The sequence below is a fragment of the Scyliorhinus torazame genome, chromosome 14 (assembly GCF_047496885.1).
Source record: "Scyliorhinus torazame isolate Kashiwa2021f chromosome 14, sScyTor2.1, whole genome shotgun sequence".
Classification (NCBI taxonomy): domain Eukaryota; kingdom Metazoa; phylum Chordata; class Chondrichthyes; order Carcharhiniformes; family Scyliorhinidae; genus Scyliorhinus; species Scyliorhinus torazame.
Genome location: NC_092720.1, coordinates 111,219,081 through 111,235,769, shown reverse-complemented (window position 1 = coordinate 111,235,769; position 16,689 = coordinate 111,219,081). Strand labels below are relative to the sequence as shown.

General features: G+C 51.9%; 1 protein-coding gene across 6 annotated transcripts in view; it reads left to right on the top strand.

Annotated features, from left to right (window-relative positions):
- ppp2r3a (protein phosphatase 2, regulatory subunit B'', alpha) overlaps window positions 1-16,689 on the top strand; it is a 597,462-nt gene that overhangs the window by 406,972 nt on the left and 173,801 nt on the right. The window contains exon 1 of one of the 6 annotated variants that reach the window (XM_072474675.1): window positions 6,132-6,553. The exons of 4 other annotated variants lie outside the window; for them this stretch is intronic. In XM_072474675.1, the coding sequence (XP_072330776.1) occupies window positions 6,422-6,553 (132 nt within the window). In that variant the 5' untranslated portion in view covers window positions 6,132-6,421. Of the gene's footprint in view, window positions 1-6,131; window positions 6,554-16,689 lie in introns of those variants that run through there. One more of the 6 variants, XM_072474676.1, reaches the window with a different exon arrangement.

The following is a 16,689-nucleotide window of genomic DNA, read 5'->3' as shown; positions in this document are numbered from 1 at the left end:
TTGATGAGCAAGGGGCTGAGAGGTAAGCGTGGGTCAGTGGGAATGTGGAGTTGAGCTAACAATCAGATCAGCCATGATGTTGTTGAATGGTGGAGCAGGCTCGAAGGGCAAAGTGGCCTACTCCTGCTTCTCATTCGCATATTTAAATGTTTGTCTGTACATGCCCGGGAGCAAATGGTTCGTGCAGCTACTACCAAAAAACGATGAATGCCATTTTGGAGGCAAAGCAACTTGTTGCGCCAATATACCAAGCACTAGGAGCTGAATTTCACTGCCAGTGTCACCTTATTTACCCCGTCAAAATCTTTCTCAGTTTTAATACCTCTGTTAAATCTCCCCTTAACCTTCTCTGCTTTAAAATCAATTGCAGCTTCAGTCTCCTGATATAGTGGAAGTCCCTCATCCCTGGTACCATTCTAGTGAATTTGCCTCACAGCTGCCTACCTTGGTGATGCACTATCAATTACCACACAGACGAGAGTAGTGGAATAATCGAGGCTTTATTGAGCAAAGATGTGGTGCCTCCTGGAGCTGGAACGAGAATGGCTGCAGCACCGGCGAGCACCCACATTTATACTCCGCTTACTGGGCGGAGCCAGCAGGCAGGGATTTACCCATGTACCTCTACTATACAGGCAATGCCGTAATACATGTAATATACTACTAGTGGTGACTACCACATTCACCCCCTGTTAAAAAAGAGTCCGGTGGAGGTGGTGGAAAACATTACAAGTTAAGTCCGTCGGGGGCCTTGACCCTACTCTGCGATCACCTCAGTCCTGGTGGTGATGTGGGCGCCGACGTGGTCAGCTGTGACTCCGGGAGCGTGTTGTCCTCGTCTCGTCTTCGTCACCCCTGAGTGGAACCAGTGGGAGGACGGATCCTACTAGGGCGGGGCTGCGGTGAGGTTCGCTGGAGGGAGGGTGAGTGGCGCAGGGGTGAATGAGGCAACCGGGGGGGGGGGGCTGTCAGGTCGGGGGTCGTGGGTGGGGATCTAGCGGGTGCCAGGTTGCGGAGGGAGACTGTGTCCTGGCGCCAGTCGGGGTGTGCCACGTAGGCGTACTGCGGGTTTGCATGTAGGAGGCGGACTTTTTCGACCAATGGGTCCAACTTATGGGTCCGCACATACTTCCGAAGGAGGACGGGTCCAGGAACTGTCAGCCATTTTGGGAGCGAGACCCCGGAGGTGGACTCCTGGGGAAGGCAAACACACATTTGTGAGGGGTCTCGTTAGTCGTGGTGCAGAGCAGCGATCGGATGGAGTGGAGCGCGTCGGGGAGGACCTCCTGCCAGCGAGAGACCGGGAGATTTTTAGACCGCAGGGCCTTCCAGACCGTCCCGTTCTCCCTCTCCACCTGCCCGTTTCCCCGGGAGTTGTAGCTGGTCGTCCTGCTCGAGGCAATGCCCTTGCTGAGCAGGAACTGACGCAGCTCATCACTCATGAAAGAGGATCCCTGATCACTGTGGATGGAGGTGGGGAAACCGAACAGAATGAAGATGCTGTGGAGGGCTTTAATTACCGTGGCAGAAGTCATATCGGGGCATGGGATGGCGAAAGGGAACCGGGAGTACTCATCAATCACGTTCAGAAAGTACGTGTTGCGGTCGGTGAAGGGAAGGGGCCCTTTGAAGTCCATGCTGAGGTGTTCAAAGGGGCAGGTGGCCTTCACCAGATGCGCTCGATCTGGCCGGTAGATGTGCGGCTTGCACTCTCTGGTGACGGTCCTGACCTTCCTCAATGGAGTAGGGCAGGTTGCAGGCCTTGATGAAATGGAAGAACCAGGTGACCCCCGTGTGGCAGAGGTCATAGTGAAGAGCTCGGTGTCGGTCCGCTTGTGCGCTGGCACATGTACCACGGGATAGGGCATCAGGGGGCTCAATGAGCTTCCCCGGGCGATACAAGATCTCATAGTTATAGGTGGAGAGCTCGATCTTCCACCTCAAGATCTTGTCATTTTTGATCTTGCCCCGCTCTGTATTATTAAGCATGAAGACAACCGAACGTTGGTCAGTGGGGAGAGTGAATCTCCTGCCAGCCAGGTAATGCCTCCAATGCCGCACAGCTTCCACAATGGCTTGGGCATCCTTTCGGAGGCATGGAGGGTGCGGGAAAAGAAGGCCAAGGGCCTGCCCGCCTGGTTGAGGGTGGCGGCCAGAGCTACGTCCGATGCATCACTCTCCACCTGGAAGGGCAGGGACTCGTCGACCGCGTGCATTGTGGCCTTGGCGATGTCTGCCTTGATACGGTTGAAGGCCTGGCGGCAACTGTGGATTGAATGAGTGGGCGGGCTTTATCCACATAATTAAGGATCCACTGGGCATAGTAGGAGAAAAACCCCAGACATCATTTCAGGGCCTTGGGGCAGTGGGGAAGTGAGACTTCCATGAGGGGGCGCATGCAGTTGGGGTCGGGCCCTAGGACTCCATTTTCCACGACATAGCCAAGGATGGCTAAGCGATTGGTGCGGAACACGCATTTCTCCTTATTGTATGTGAGGTTAAGGAGTTTGGCGGTCTGGAGGAATTTTTGGAGGTTTGCGTCGTGGTCCTGCTGATCGTGGCTGCAGATGGTTACGTTATCTAGATATGGGAAGGTGGCCCGCAGTCCGTACCGGTCAACCATTCGGTCCATCTCTCGCTGGAAGGCCGAGACCCCATTAGTGACGCCGAAGGGAACCCTAAGGAAGTGATGGAGGCGGCCATCTGCTTCGAACGCAGTGTATTGGTGTTCCACCGGGCGGATGGGGAGCTGGTGGTAGGCGGACTTCAGGTCCACTGTGGAAAAGACTCGATACTGCGCAATCTGATTGATCATGTCAGATATGCGTGGGAGGGGGTACGCGTCGAGCTGCGTGTACCGATTGATGGTCTGACTGTAGTCAATGACCATCCTGTGCTTCTCCCCAGTCTTCACTTGAGCTCTCCAGGGGCTGTTGCTGGCCTCAATGACCCCTTCCCGCAGAAGCCGTTGGACCTCCGACCTGATGAAGGTCCTGTCCTGGGCATTGTACCGTCTGCTCCTAGTGGCGACGGGTTTGCAATCCGGGGTGAGGTTCGCAAACAGGGAAGGTGAATCCATGAGGGGCTGCAGACGGTGAGGGGGGTAGGGGTCCGCCGAATTTTATGGTTAGGCTTTGGAGATGGCACTGAAAGTCCAGGCTGAGTAACAGGGCAGCGCAGAGGTGGGGGAGGACGTAGAACCGGAAGTTGCTGAACTCTACGCCTTGGACGGTGAGGGTCGCGATGCAGTACCCCCGGATTTCCACAGAATGGTATCCGGAGGCCAGGGAGATTTTCTGGGTGACGGGGTGTACCGAGAGGGAGCAGCGCCTTACCGCAGTGGGATGGATGAAGCTCTCTGTGCTCCCGGAATCAAAAAGGCAGGTCGCCTCGTGCCCATCGTTCTTCATCGTCGTCGTCGTGGTCGCGAGGTTGTGGGGCCGGGACTGATCCAGGGTGATAGAGGCGAGCTGCAGCAGATGCTGGGAGGTCCTGGGCTGGTCAGCGGTGGTGGAGGTAGTGACAGGTGATGAACGGCCAGACAAGCAAGGGTCCTGAGGCGCGTCCAAAATGGCGCCGAAGATGGCGGCGCCCACGGGGTGCACATGGCGGGCGGCATCAAAGATGGCGGCATCCACCGGCCGCACGTGGCTTGCGGTGAAGAAGATGGTGCCGCCTACGGGCCGCACGTGGCTTGCGAAGGGGAAAGTGGTGGTGCCCCTGTGGGGGGTGGAGGAACGCCAGGCCTGGAAACAGCGGTGACCGACCAGGACTGGAAAACAGAAACAAAGTGTCCCTTCTTCCCACAGCCGTTGCAGGTCGCGCTCCGCGCCGGGCAGCCCTGCCTGGGGTGTTTGTTTTGCCTGCAAAAATAGCCCTTGGGCCCCCCAGAATTGGCTGGCCGCCGCATGATGCAGGCTTGCGGTGAGCTGGTGGGGCCCACGATGCCCACGAGGGTGCCGCGCGGTCGGGGGTGTAGGATTGGACGTTACGGGAGGCCACTTCTAACGAAGTAGCGAGCTGCCTAGTTCCCGCAAGATCAAGCGTACCCCCTTCCAGTAGCTGCTAGCGGATGTACACAGACTTCATGCCCATAACGTAAGCGTCTCAAATTAAAAGTTTGGTGTGCTGGACTGCCGAAACTGCCTGGCAGTTGCAGTTCCTAACTAGGATGTGCAGAGCACGCCAGAAATCGTCCAGAGACTTCCCGGGGAGTTACTGTCTCGTGGCCAGGAGGTGCCTGGCGTATACTTGGTTGACTGGTCGAACATAATGACCTTTCAGGAACTCCATCGCTTCGGAGTAGGTGGGCGCATCCCGGATGAGAGGAAAAATGTCAGGGCTCACCTGTGAATAGAGGACTTGGAGCTTCTGCGAGCCCGAGGGTTCCTCAGCGGCTATTCGGAGGTAGCTTTCGAAGCAGGCTCAAAGGCAGACGTAGGGCTTGAGGGCTCAGCTGCAGGCGATTAGGCTTGATGCGGAGATCCATCGTTTTAAAAAGCTTGCTCAATAAATTGATGCACTATCAATTACCACAAAGCCGAGAGTTGTGGAATAATCGAGGCTTTATTGAGCAAGATGTGGTGCCTCCTGTAGCTGGAACCAGAATGGCTGCAGCACCGGCGAGCACCCACATTTATACTCCACCTACTGGGCGGAGCCAGCAGGCAGGGATTTACCCATGTACCTCTACTATATGGGCAGTGCTGTAATACATGTAATATACAACTAGTGGTGACTACCACACTTGGACTCACTTGTGTGCATGCAGTTATATTTATGAAGTAATTGGGGTGGAGGGGGGGGGGGGGGGGGGGTGCTCGGCTCCCGGTACCACGGGAAGTCAGCAAGTCCAAAGTCCATGCTGGAGATTCTTTGGGTAAAAGATTATCTGCCTCTGACTCCTGAATTATGCCAGTTATTCCTACTCTTCAAGAGCATTGGTGAGATCGTGACGCCTGAGTGCGTACATCAGTACAGCATATGCTGCACATTGATTCAGAGATTGAATCCATTGCCAAGTTCAGCCCCGAGTGGTGGCTGTCGGGTAAACTGGGCCCATCGCACAGTGATAAAGGAATAGCTGAGGAAGCAGACCAGATTCTTGAAATGATTCAGGAGCATTGTAAACTGAAAACGGGCCAAAGGAAAACCCGATGCTGAAATAATCTTTGGGAAAGGTGTGAGGGAATAACCAAAGGGGTTGGACATGTACCCGTTGAATGCGGTCTGGATAACATCCAGGGAAACGTTTTCAACTTGTCACTGTGGAGTGGAGCCAGCCTTGCGTTTCAGCCGCTGATTGAAGTAACTGCCTGCTTTTTCATTTTGTTGAGCATCAACGTCCCAGCACTCAGTTGAATGTCTACTCCTGTGTGTTGGAAACAGATTTCAGCTCATCTTTTCCATGAATATCTCTGAAAGCCAAGATCAAATGTACAGGCTTTCACGTCACAAAGCTGCTCGCAGAGGCAGGAGGGGATGGAGGGAGATGGCTGGGGTCAAACACACTGGTGTTAGGAATCTTGATGTATTTGATATCCAAACAGCTGCTGTTGATTGGTGGAGTAATCTGGGACTGCAGTTGAACTGAAATGTCAGGATTCTGAGCCAACAGCAAGTGTGGAAGTTATTTATACACTGGGCTGGGGATGAAGCGGAGCAAAAGAGGGAGGGAGGGGGAAGAAAGGGTGTGTTAGGACGTTAGTCTCCTACAGTGAATCAACTATTTGTAAGAAGATATCTATGAAATCAATTTGTTTCACCTGGTCAGATCTATGTCTGAAAAACAACCCTGACAATTTTCCCATAACTTTTTCTTTAGTTTACTTCTTGGAAAATTATTTTCTTTTCCGGTTTCTACTTTTTGTCATGATTTGTTCCACATGCCTTCTTGGGCAGTGCTAAGTCTGTTTTTCTTTGCATTCTGCAACAGCCATGTGATTTATTGAAGTCCGTGCCTCACATTTTAAGTTAAGAGTCTATTAGTGTAAACAGTGTCATAGCAGGTAAGGCTATTCTCGTGTCTTCTTCAGCGAGTGCTAACTTTAGCTCTTCTGGTAGAGGGTTCTTCCTTTCCCACAATGCACTCGTCCCAGTCCAGGACAGATCAATTGTCGTGAAGCCCTTCGTTCAAACAGATCGCATTGCAGAGCATGTTTCTGGGTACAACACAGCAGTGAAACTTCAAGAGTCAAAGGCGAGAGTGAATGTCAGCAGTGGACTCTGACCTCGTTGGGGAGGTACAATGCATGGACATTGTCAGCCTGTGAGAATACAGGAAACAGTGTGGTCTTTCAAGAAGGAAATTCTCACTCTTCTCTGGAAACTGGGACCCGGAGTGCTTTTCAGTCTATATTTGCCACGTTAGGAAAGGACATACGCACAAACACGGAAGCATTGCTGAGCAAGGCTTTTCAAGATGATGATTAAGGAAACTTCACTACGGAGGGACCCCGACTTACGAGGGGAGTTTGCTTTCCTCGCCCGTGGATGTGATTTTGTTTTGCCGTCACGATTCAAGAAGAGGTTGAAATCGTTCCAGCAAGCACAGGTTTGAAGTGTTCTCAAAGCCTTGAATCTTGGTTCTATTGCAGTTTAGACAGTGTCCCTCTCTGCTGGTAGCGATCAGCGCATGAATGCCTTTAAAGACAGCTATTTGCACTTGTACCAACAAGTTTATAAATAGACCCCTAGGATCTGGTTAAAAATGCTGAGCCTGATTCATCCTTCAGGGTGGGGGGGGGGGGGGGGGGTGGGGGGGGGGGGGGCTGCGGTAAGAAGAGAGAGAGCGAGAAGAGAGTATTTTGATTGCTACTTTTTTTTTTAACAGCTTCTTTTGTCAGTTTTAACTTTAACCATATATAGACTTACCCTTCAGATAGTGCATGGAGGGAGGGAGGGAGGGTTGGGCTGTGTATCTCCTTACACTGGTATGGATGCTGCCTTTTATATGGAGATTTGGTGAATTGAAATACTCGTGTTTTATTGTATATCCCACTTTGTGAAACCGTCCAGTCCACTCAAACAAGATATGTCTCAGAGTTGTCAAAACAAAAATGTTGCTGGCAATTTAAAGCAAAGCAAGAAACTCATTTTATTTGGGGAAAATGTAATTTAAAGTATATGCGCAGAAACTGCTACTCCTGTGTTTTCCAAAGTTTCATATAACGTACTTAACCCTTTGACAAGCTGATTCAGCTAGAACAGAGCCACACAAATGCAGTTCGTTCCGGTGGTCTGTACATCATCCCTAACTGTTACTTTTTGTCTGTTAAGTTATTGTATATTCTCTGGCGTTTTCTCTTCCATTTTACTAACAACATTATGAATCATCTTGCCATTTGATTCATCGTGTCTGCACGGTTCATTGAAAGAGTTATCTCATTAGTCCCACTTGTCTGCTTTTTCCGCATTGCCCTATATACGTTTTTATCCTTTCAAGTACATACACAAGTGCCTTTTGAAAGTTATTACTGAATAGCTTCCACCATCCTTTCAAACACTGTGGTCCACATTGTATCTGTGTTACATAAATGAAATTCTCCTCATCTTTCCTCTGGCTCTTAATTGCTAATTAGTTAAATCTGTATCCTTCAGTTACTGACCCGTCTGCCAGTGGAGTTAATTTTCCATCTTATATTCGTTCAGACATATACAATGTGGGCATCATGTCGGCCAATATTCAGTACCCATCCCTAATTTACTTCCCTTTTGATGTGCTAGGCCATTTTAGAGGGCAGTTAAGAGTCAACCGCATTGCTGTGGGTCAGGAGTCACATAGGTCAGCCGGGCAGCTTTCCACCCCTTACGGTGCAGTGGTGGACAGGTGGGTTTTCCAACAATCTAGGAGTTTATGGTCACCATTATCGCCGCTAGATTTTCAGACGAGACTTACTTGAATTTAAATTCCCCTAGCTGCCATGGTGGGGTTTGAACTCGTGGCTCTGATTCTTTCGTCCAGGCCTCTTGGACTGCTACGTAACCAAGATGCTGCCATACCCCGTGACCCAGTTAATTAAAAATCTACACATTTGCAAACTTAATATCAAGTTAGCAATTTCCTGGTAGGTTAGTGGGTTCCTGCCATCTCAGAGGGCTTAGTACAAAGGTCTGTGAAACAGTAAAAATCATTTTCTATCTTCTGACTAGTTTTTCTTTACAATGGGAAAATGTGTTCAGGTGAGAGCTTTCAGTTTGAAGCACAACATCGTAACGAGGAGAGTAAAAATAGCCTGTTACTCTTCCAACTGTAACAGCTGGCATGTATAATATATAGACCACAAGGCGAGGATCATTTACAGATAAGATATTATGATCAGAATTTGGCCAGGTTGATAGATTAAAATATCACATTTGCTTTAGGTTTGGGCCTTCAAACATTTGGATTTCCAACATGGAGGCATTGCCCATACAGTGGAAAATTATTGTTCCTACCAGAGGAGGCAGCAGAACATATAATTAGTAATACAATGACATTGGATAATGTGTGCTATGATAGGTGTGCAATATGCAACTAACTAAATCCAGTTTGGACTCCACACCATATGGAACATGTAACACATGTTAACCCAATGTGTAACACATAAATGCAGTCCGCATGCAATGTGTGACAGAATGAATCCAGTGCATGCCCCACTCTATAAAGAATGTGCAGCACCACAAATCATTTCTGGACTCCACTCCATGGCAATTCGTCAGACTTAACCCAGGGCAGCACGGTAGCATGGTGGTGAGCGCAATTGCTTCACAGCTCCAGGGTCCCAGGTTTGATTCCCGGCTTGGGTCACTGTCTGTGCGGAGTCTGCACGTTTTCCCCGTGTGTGCGTGGGTTTCCTCCGGGTGCTCCAGTTTCCTCCCACAGTCCAAAAATGTGCAGGTTAGGTGGATTGGTCATGCTAAATTGCCCTTAGTGTCCAAAATTGCCCTTAGTGTTGGGTGGGGTTACTGGGTTATGGGGATAGGGTGGGGGTTGGGCTTGGGTAGGGTGCTCTTTCAAAGAGCTGGTGCAGACTCGATGGGCCGAATGGTCTCCTTCTGCACTGTAAATTCTATGACAAATTCTACAATTCACACAATGTAGAAAGTGTAAAAAGGTGAATCCATCCTAAGCTCCTTAAGGAACAGTTCCACTCTTAAGTGGAAATCGGAAACTGGACCCTGTGGGAATGTCTAATGAGGGAATTTAGAATGGATTTGCCAAAGATGGAACGTGTCGTGCACGGAATCCAGTGTAAAGAAAAATAGACAATGTTTTACTGTCACCTGGCTTTAGTCTGAAATGCCACTAGTACAGTAAATGGATCTGGTGGCGGCAGGGTGGTGCTGCACCCTGGTGGTGCGGCAGGTTAGCACTGCTGCCTCACGGCGCTGAGAATCTGGGTTCTATCCCGGCCCTGGGTCACTGTCCATGTGGAGTTTGCACATTCTCCCTGTGTTTGCGTAGGTCTCACTCCCACAACCCAAAGATGTGCAGGTTATGTGAATTGGCCACGCTAAATTGCTCCTTAATTGGAAAAAAAATAATTGGGTACTCTAAAAAATTTTTTTAAAGTAAATGGATCTGGGAGCAAACTTATACCACCCCTCCCCCCCAGCAGGATCCTCCTGTCCTTTCAAAGTCAATGGATTTTGTACGGCTCACTGCATTTCCCAGCTCCACCCCCACTGCGACAGGGCTGTAGAATTCCGCCCTTGGTCTTTCTTCATCTAACAACACCTATGATTTGTGGCAAATCCGATACCTTGGTGCACATTTCCCAGAACTTATTTATTGGATGCGATCTACCGGCCACATCGCACGGGGCGTGAATTCGGCAACCACGCCAGGCGCCGATCTGTTTCCGATATAACCAGCCAGCTCCCGTTGGCAATATCCGGATCCCCTGCGGCATGGCGAGAAACCAATAATCACCAATTAGAGCTAATCTCCGTACCATTACCAGGAATACCCCCTATCGAACAGCCCCCCGAGATCAGTACACCTATTTAAAAACACAAAGCCAGCGCAATGGCTGTTGTGGGGATCCAAGGAGGTGAGTAGACACCTCCAATATCAGGCAGTCTTCATAGGGGCACGGGGCCACTGCCACAGTGCTCAGGAGGGGTGGGGTGCCGGGCTCGGTTGGGGGTGAGGGTGCTCCGCAACCATTGTGAGTGCCACCCCTGGACTGGGGGTGTGGCTTAGCGCCCAAGGATCCACCATGCCATCCCCTAGATTGTGCATACTCATAACATGGGGCAGTTCCAGCTGCTGCGTGTCTGTCCCACTGAGCACCCCTATGACAGAGCTCCCGTCCATGGTCATATGGTGACGTTCACTTTAACCCCTGCTGACCATGGCGGCCACTGGACACACAGCTGAAGGCGATTGCTAATAGGGAAATTAGCAATTCTGGTAATGTGAGCACTTCACAGCTCCCTGGACACTTGTTCTGAACTTCTGAGACATCAACATCACAGAGGCAGAACCAACATTTGAACACACAAGAGCTGGGCTCAGCATTGGGGACAAGCCCACAACCAGAGGGTGTGTGTGGGGCGGGGAGGGAACCAGTGCCCTGCCCAGGTAATATTTCCAGCGGGTGCCGAGGGTATAAGGTCTGGGGTCTGTTGCCCAGGGGCCACCGCTGTGGCCAGGGGGGGATGTGAGGGTGGAGAAAGCCTGGGAGACCCAAGGGTACCACGATGGAAGCCTCAGCTGATTGTCAGTCTCACACCCTCTCCAATTCCTTTAAGATATTATATTATGGATGATATCCTGAACAACGGGGAAGCTGCCAGGCAGCCAGATGCCGGAGAAGGCGGCAGCAGCAGTGTTGGCAGAGGCTCGAGGCAGTGGCCTACGTGCAGGGCAGTGCCCCACACCCTGAGGACTCAGCTGCCCATCAGGACAGCGGGGGACCCAGAAGGGGAGGCCGGTGATAGTCTGAGGTGTACAGGCATCCCTGGTCCTTCGAAGAGATGATAGAGAGCATGTTTCATAGGAAGCTCTGCTTCAACAAGGAGATGGTGCGGCACCTGTGCCATATCCTTACGGACCTGGCTCCTGGTGGCCGTCAAGGTCACCACAGCCCTGAACCTTTACGCTTCAGGATTATTCCAGGGCTCAATCGGGGACCTCTGTGTCATATTCCAGCCAACCGGCTCCCAAGTGAAGTTATGGATGCCCTGTTTGCCCAGGCAGCTGACTATATAAATTTTGACCGGGACATATCTCAATAAGGTACCTGGGCGGCAGGATTCTCAGCCATCACCATATGCCCCAAGTCCAGGGGGTAATAGATGGCACGCATGTCACAACATGCGTACAACATGCGGTCCAGGAGTGCCCTTCATTAACAGGAAGAGATTCAACTCCCGAACTTTTAACTCGTGCGCAACCACCTGAAGATCATGCACGTGTGTGCATGCTTCGAAGGGAGTGTCCACGACAGCTACATCCTGGGGCAGTCCGAGATCCCTCACATCGTCAAGGGACACCCAGGATGGCTGGCTAATGACGCCAGTGCGGAGGCCAGTTACCGATGCAGAGACCCGACATAACGAGGCCCATGTGGCCACCCAGACTGTTACTGAGCGGTGCAGCAAACTGCTGAAAATGCGGTTCCGATGCCTCGACTGCTCTGATGGTAATGTGCAGTGCACGCCCCTGGAGAGTCGCTGGCTTTGTGGTGGCCTGCTGTGCCCTCCACAACCTGGCACAGCAGTGGGATGACATGTTGGAGGGGGAGGAACATGCGGCCATCTGAGGAGGAGGAGGAGGAGAATTTGGAACAGGAGGGGCTAGAGGATGAGCACGGGGAGGACCCACGGGACCAGCCAGAGAATGGAAGACAGGTGGCGAAGGCGAGGGACCAGCATGCCCGGAGGGCCATGAAGGCCCTCATTCTTACCTCCTTCTCATAGGATGTGGCTCCATCCGTCATCCCTTTCACCCCCCTCCCCTTCGCACCCACCCGTCCACCTCATTCTACCCCCTCCCTTCCCCCTTCCGACCATTCCCCACCCACCACCTGAGACTAGGACACATCTCCCAGCAACTGGGAAAGGCTGTGAAGCACCTTGGCAATGCCCACCGAGACTGGGACATACCTCGGAAAGGTCCACCTCCTCAGAGACACGTACCCCGTGACTCGAACATGCTGTTGAGGCGCTCCGCCATGGCTGTCACTGACTGAGTAACACCTTGTTCACCACCACTCACGGTGCTGTTGTCGTGAATAGGCTTTCCACTGCGGTCGCCACCCTAGCAGTGCTGGCCTCGGTGCCAGACCTCCGACTGCTGTCACTCCTGGACGTTCCTGCTTCCACCTGATGCGCATCTGCAACTGTGAGGTGCTCACCACATTGTGCCCCAGAGGCCTGACCACTATTTTCGCCCACAGAGGTGTGCGTTTCTGCGCAGGTGGAGGTTGGTGATAATAACAGTGACGCATCGAGGGTGGCTTCCTCGGAGCTCTCCTCTGAGGTGTTCTCTTGGGAAGCTGGGACCCACCCCAGATGTGTCGGCACTGCCGGATTACGATCCTGCAGGAGAATGGACATATGTTCAGTGAGAGGAAAGATCATCATTCTGGCATGAACAACTCACATGTGTCAGGCCATTTGGGTGGGGGCCGGTGGATACTCACCTCTGTGGACAGGCCAAGCTCAACGTTGGTAACCAATCTGTCCTCAGCTACCCCTGCAACCTCCAGAGCATGGTCCTCATAGGGTGTGAGGACCCTGAGGTCCAGCACCCCGCTGCCCATGTGGGCCCTCTCCCATCTGTTGTGGGTCAACTGCTCCTGCAAGGTAACAGAGGAGGCATTGTGAGCTGCACACTTCAAGCATCACGGGTGGGGTATGGCAAGGGACAAGTGGGTGTGCCATTGCTGGGCATCGGTGGGGTGTGCTGGTGGGTGCCAAGTTGTGCTGGGCCGCGTCGCGATATTGTACTGGGGGTGGGTGCCAGGTGCAAGGTCGTTGGGGGAGGGTCCTTTGGGGTAGCAGACAGCTACCATGGGGCCATGGGGCTGAAGATAACTCACCCTTGCAGCCCGTTGGAGGTTGTTGAGCTGCTTACGACACTGGGTGGCAGTCCTCCTGGTGACACTCACTGAATTGACAGCAACTGCCACTCCTCCCAGGTGGCACTGGCTGCCCTATGGCTGACTCTCCTCGCCCCTCTGAGGAACAGGGTATCCCATCTGGACTCGAGTGCGTCCATCAGTCTGGCTGGGTCGGCATCTCGGAATCGTGGAGTTGGTCTGGGTGGCATGGCGGAGTGCTGTCTGGGGTTTGCTCTGCGGAATCGGTTTAAGTGCTTCTCCCCTCGTTAGCGCGGAGAGCTTCCGGGCGCAGTCCCAGCGAATCAGTTGGCGGGGCAGTCATTTGCGGCGTAAAGTTCGCGGGACATCATTAGGTGCCCTAATTAAGGTTGGATACTGATGACAGCCTCACCGGGTCGGCTGTTGGGAAACACCCGGCACTTTCCCATCGCTACCACACTTAGAAAGGTTTCTCTGAGATCGCGCCCATTATATCTAATCCCTTTTTTTAACCACCTTGGGTTTGGTCAGGTCAACAGGGAACTGCTGATATAAATGTAATCCCAATCGATGTGAAACAAAATCATTAAGATTTTGCTCATTAAGAACAAATTGCTCAAGGTTGCTAAGGGAACAATCAAGAATGAATGACAGTGCTGTACATATTGATCTTTGATACAGCATCATCCTTATTCTGTTTGAAATTTAAATTTAGCAGATGTCCATTGCTAGTTCATCCATCTCCATCCTTGCTGTGTGTTTAAGTGGTATGATTAAAACTCATTTTGTTTTTCATTTCCTTGGGCTTCTAGTGACGAGCACATTGTTTTGGTACTCAGACAGATGGATACAACTGTTTTCAAACCCATCATGCCACCAGGAGTATAACTACAAATGTTCTAACTATTTGCAAAATAATTTAAGAGGGAGTCATTTTGTGGAGGTTTGTGGAGCACAATGTTGATAAATATCCGCTTCGGTAGCAAAAATAGGAAGGCAGATTTATTTTTAAAATTTGGACTACCAAATTATTGTTTTTCCAATTAAGGGGCAATATAGTGTGGCCAATTAACCTACCCTGCACATCTTTGGGTTGTGGGGGTGAGTCCGAGCAGATACGGGGAGAATGTGCAAACTCTACACAGACAGTAACCCCGGGCCGGGATTGATCCCGGGTCCTCAGCGCCATGAGGCAGCAATGCTAACCACTGCACCACCGTGCCGCCCTGAAGGCAGATTATTATTTGAATGGATGTAAATTGAGAGCGGTGGATACTCAATGAAACCTTGTGTCCTCGTGCATCTATCACTGAAAGTAAGTGCGCAGGTACAGCAGGCAGTAAAAATGCCAAATGGTATGTTGGCCTCTGTAGCAATAGGATTTGAGTATAGGAATAGAAATGTTTTACTGCAATTATATAGGGCATTGGTGAGACCACATCTGGAGTATTAGATGCAGTTTTGGTGTCCTTATCTGAGGAAGGATGTTCTTGCTATGGAAGGAGTGCAGCAAAGGTTTACCAGGCTGATTTCTGGGATGGGGGGGACAGTCGTATGAGAAGAGACTAAGTCAGTTAGGTTTATATTTATTGGAGTTTAGAAGAGTTAGAGTGGATATCATAGAAACTTCTAAAATTCTAACAGGATTAGACAGGGTAGATTCAGAAAGAATGTTCCCGATGGTGGGGAGTCCAGAACTAGGGGGTCATAATTTGAGGATAAGTGGTAAACCTTTTAGGACTGAGGGGAGGAGAAATGTCTTCATCCAGAGAGTGATAAATCTGTGGAATTCACTACTACAGAAAGTAGTTGAGGCCAAAACATTGTGTGATTTCAAGAAGGAATTAGATATAGCTCTTGGGGCTAAAGGGATCAAGGGATATGGTGGAAGGCAGGATCAGGGTATTGAACTTGATGATCAGCCATGATCATAATGAATGGTGGAGCAGGCCCGAAGGGCCGAATGGCCTCCTCCTGCTTCTATTTCCTATGTATTTTTTGATGTATGTAACAATGTCAGCTTGGTTTAGTTTGTAACATTCTCACCTCTCGGTCAGATAGTTGTGGGTTTCAAGCCACATTTCAGAATTTGAGCACTTTATTAAGATCTACTTTTAATTGATCTTACCATCGGGAACATTCTTTCTGAATCTTCCCTGTCTAATCCTGTTAGAATTTTAGAAGTTTCTGTGGCAGCACGGTAGCACAAGTGATTAGCACTGTGGCTTCACAGCGCCAGGGTCCCAGGTTCGATTCTCTGCTAGGACACTGTCTGTGCGGAGTCTGCACGATCTCCCCGTGTCTGCGTGGGTTTCCAGTGGGTGCTCCGGTTTCCTCCCACAGTCCAAAGTCGTGCAGGTTAGGTGGATTGATCATCATAAATTGCCTTTAGTGACCCAAAAAAGGTTAGGGGGGCTATTGGGTTACGAGAATAGGGTGGAAGTGAGGACTTAAGTGGGTCAGTGCAGACTCGATGGGCTGAATGTCCTCCTTCTGCACTGTATGTTCTATGTTCTCTTTCACCCCCGGCGTGTTTTACTCCGGCGTCGGCGCCCGTTCCCAGACCGGTGGGACTAGGCCGTTTATGCGCGGCCGCTCGGCCCATCCGGGCCGGAGAATCGCCGCTCGCCGTTTGCGGCGATTCTCCGAGTGGCGTGGCGCTGGTTTCGGCGGGGTGGGAGGATCGCGTGCAGGTGTCGGGGCGGCATAGTGTGATTTGCGCGCCCTCCCGGCGAGTCTCCCACCCAGCCGGGGGGGGGAGAATACCGCCCAAGATGTTTAATCCAGGATCTTGAGCGAGATTCTCCGACCCCCCCGCCGGGTCGGAGAATCGCCGGGGGCTGGCGTGAATCCTGCCCCCGCTGGTTGCCGAATTCTCCGGCACCGGATATTCGTCGGGGGCGGGAATCGCGCCGCGCCGGTTGGCGGGACCCCCCCCCCCCCGATTCTCCGGCCCGGGTGGGCCAAAGTCCCGCCGCTAAAATGCCTGTCCCGCCGGCGTGGATTAAACCACCTACCTTACCGGCGGAACAAGGCGGTGCGTGCGGGCTCCGGGGTCCTGGGAGGGGCGCGGGGCAATCTGGCCCCGGGGGGTGCCCCCACGGTGGCCTGGCCCGCGATCGGGGCCCACCAATCAGCGGGCGGGCCTGTGCCGTGGGGACACTCTTTTCCTTCCGCCTTCGCCACGGTCTCCACCATGGTGGAGGCGGAAGAGACTCCCTCCACTGTGCATGCGCGGGAATGTCGTCAGCGGCCGTTAACACTCCCGCGCATCGCCGCCCGGAGATGTCATTTCCGCGCCAGCTGGCGGGGCACCATAGGCCTTTTCCGCCAGCTGGCGGGGCGGAAATTCGTGCGGCGCCGGCCTAGCCCCTGAAGGTTGGGGCTCGGCCCCCAAAGATGCGGAGCATTCCGCACCTTTGGGGCGGCGTGATGCCCATCTGATTTGCGCCGTTTTGGGCGCCAGTCGGCGGACATCGCGCCGATACCGGAGAATTTCGCCCCTTGTCTTGCTAGTTTGGGGGATTAAGGTGTACAGTAACTATTCTGTGACACGGCTGAAGGGCCTGCTGTTGCTGCCCTCATACCAACCACCATTGGACTTCAACAGTGATTCTTTGTGTGGGGCATTTTAATGGTCAGCATTGGACTCATGCCC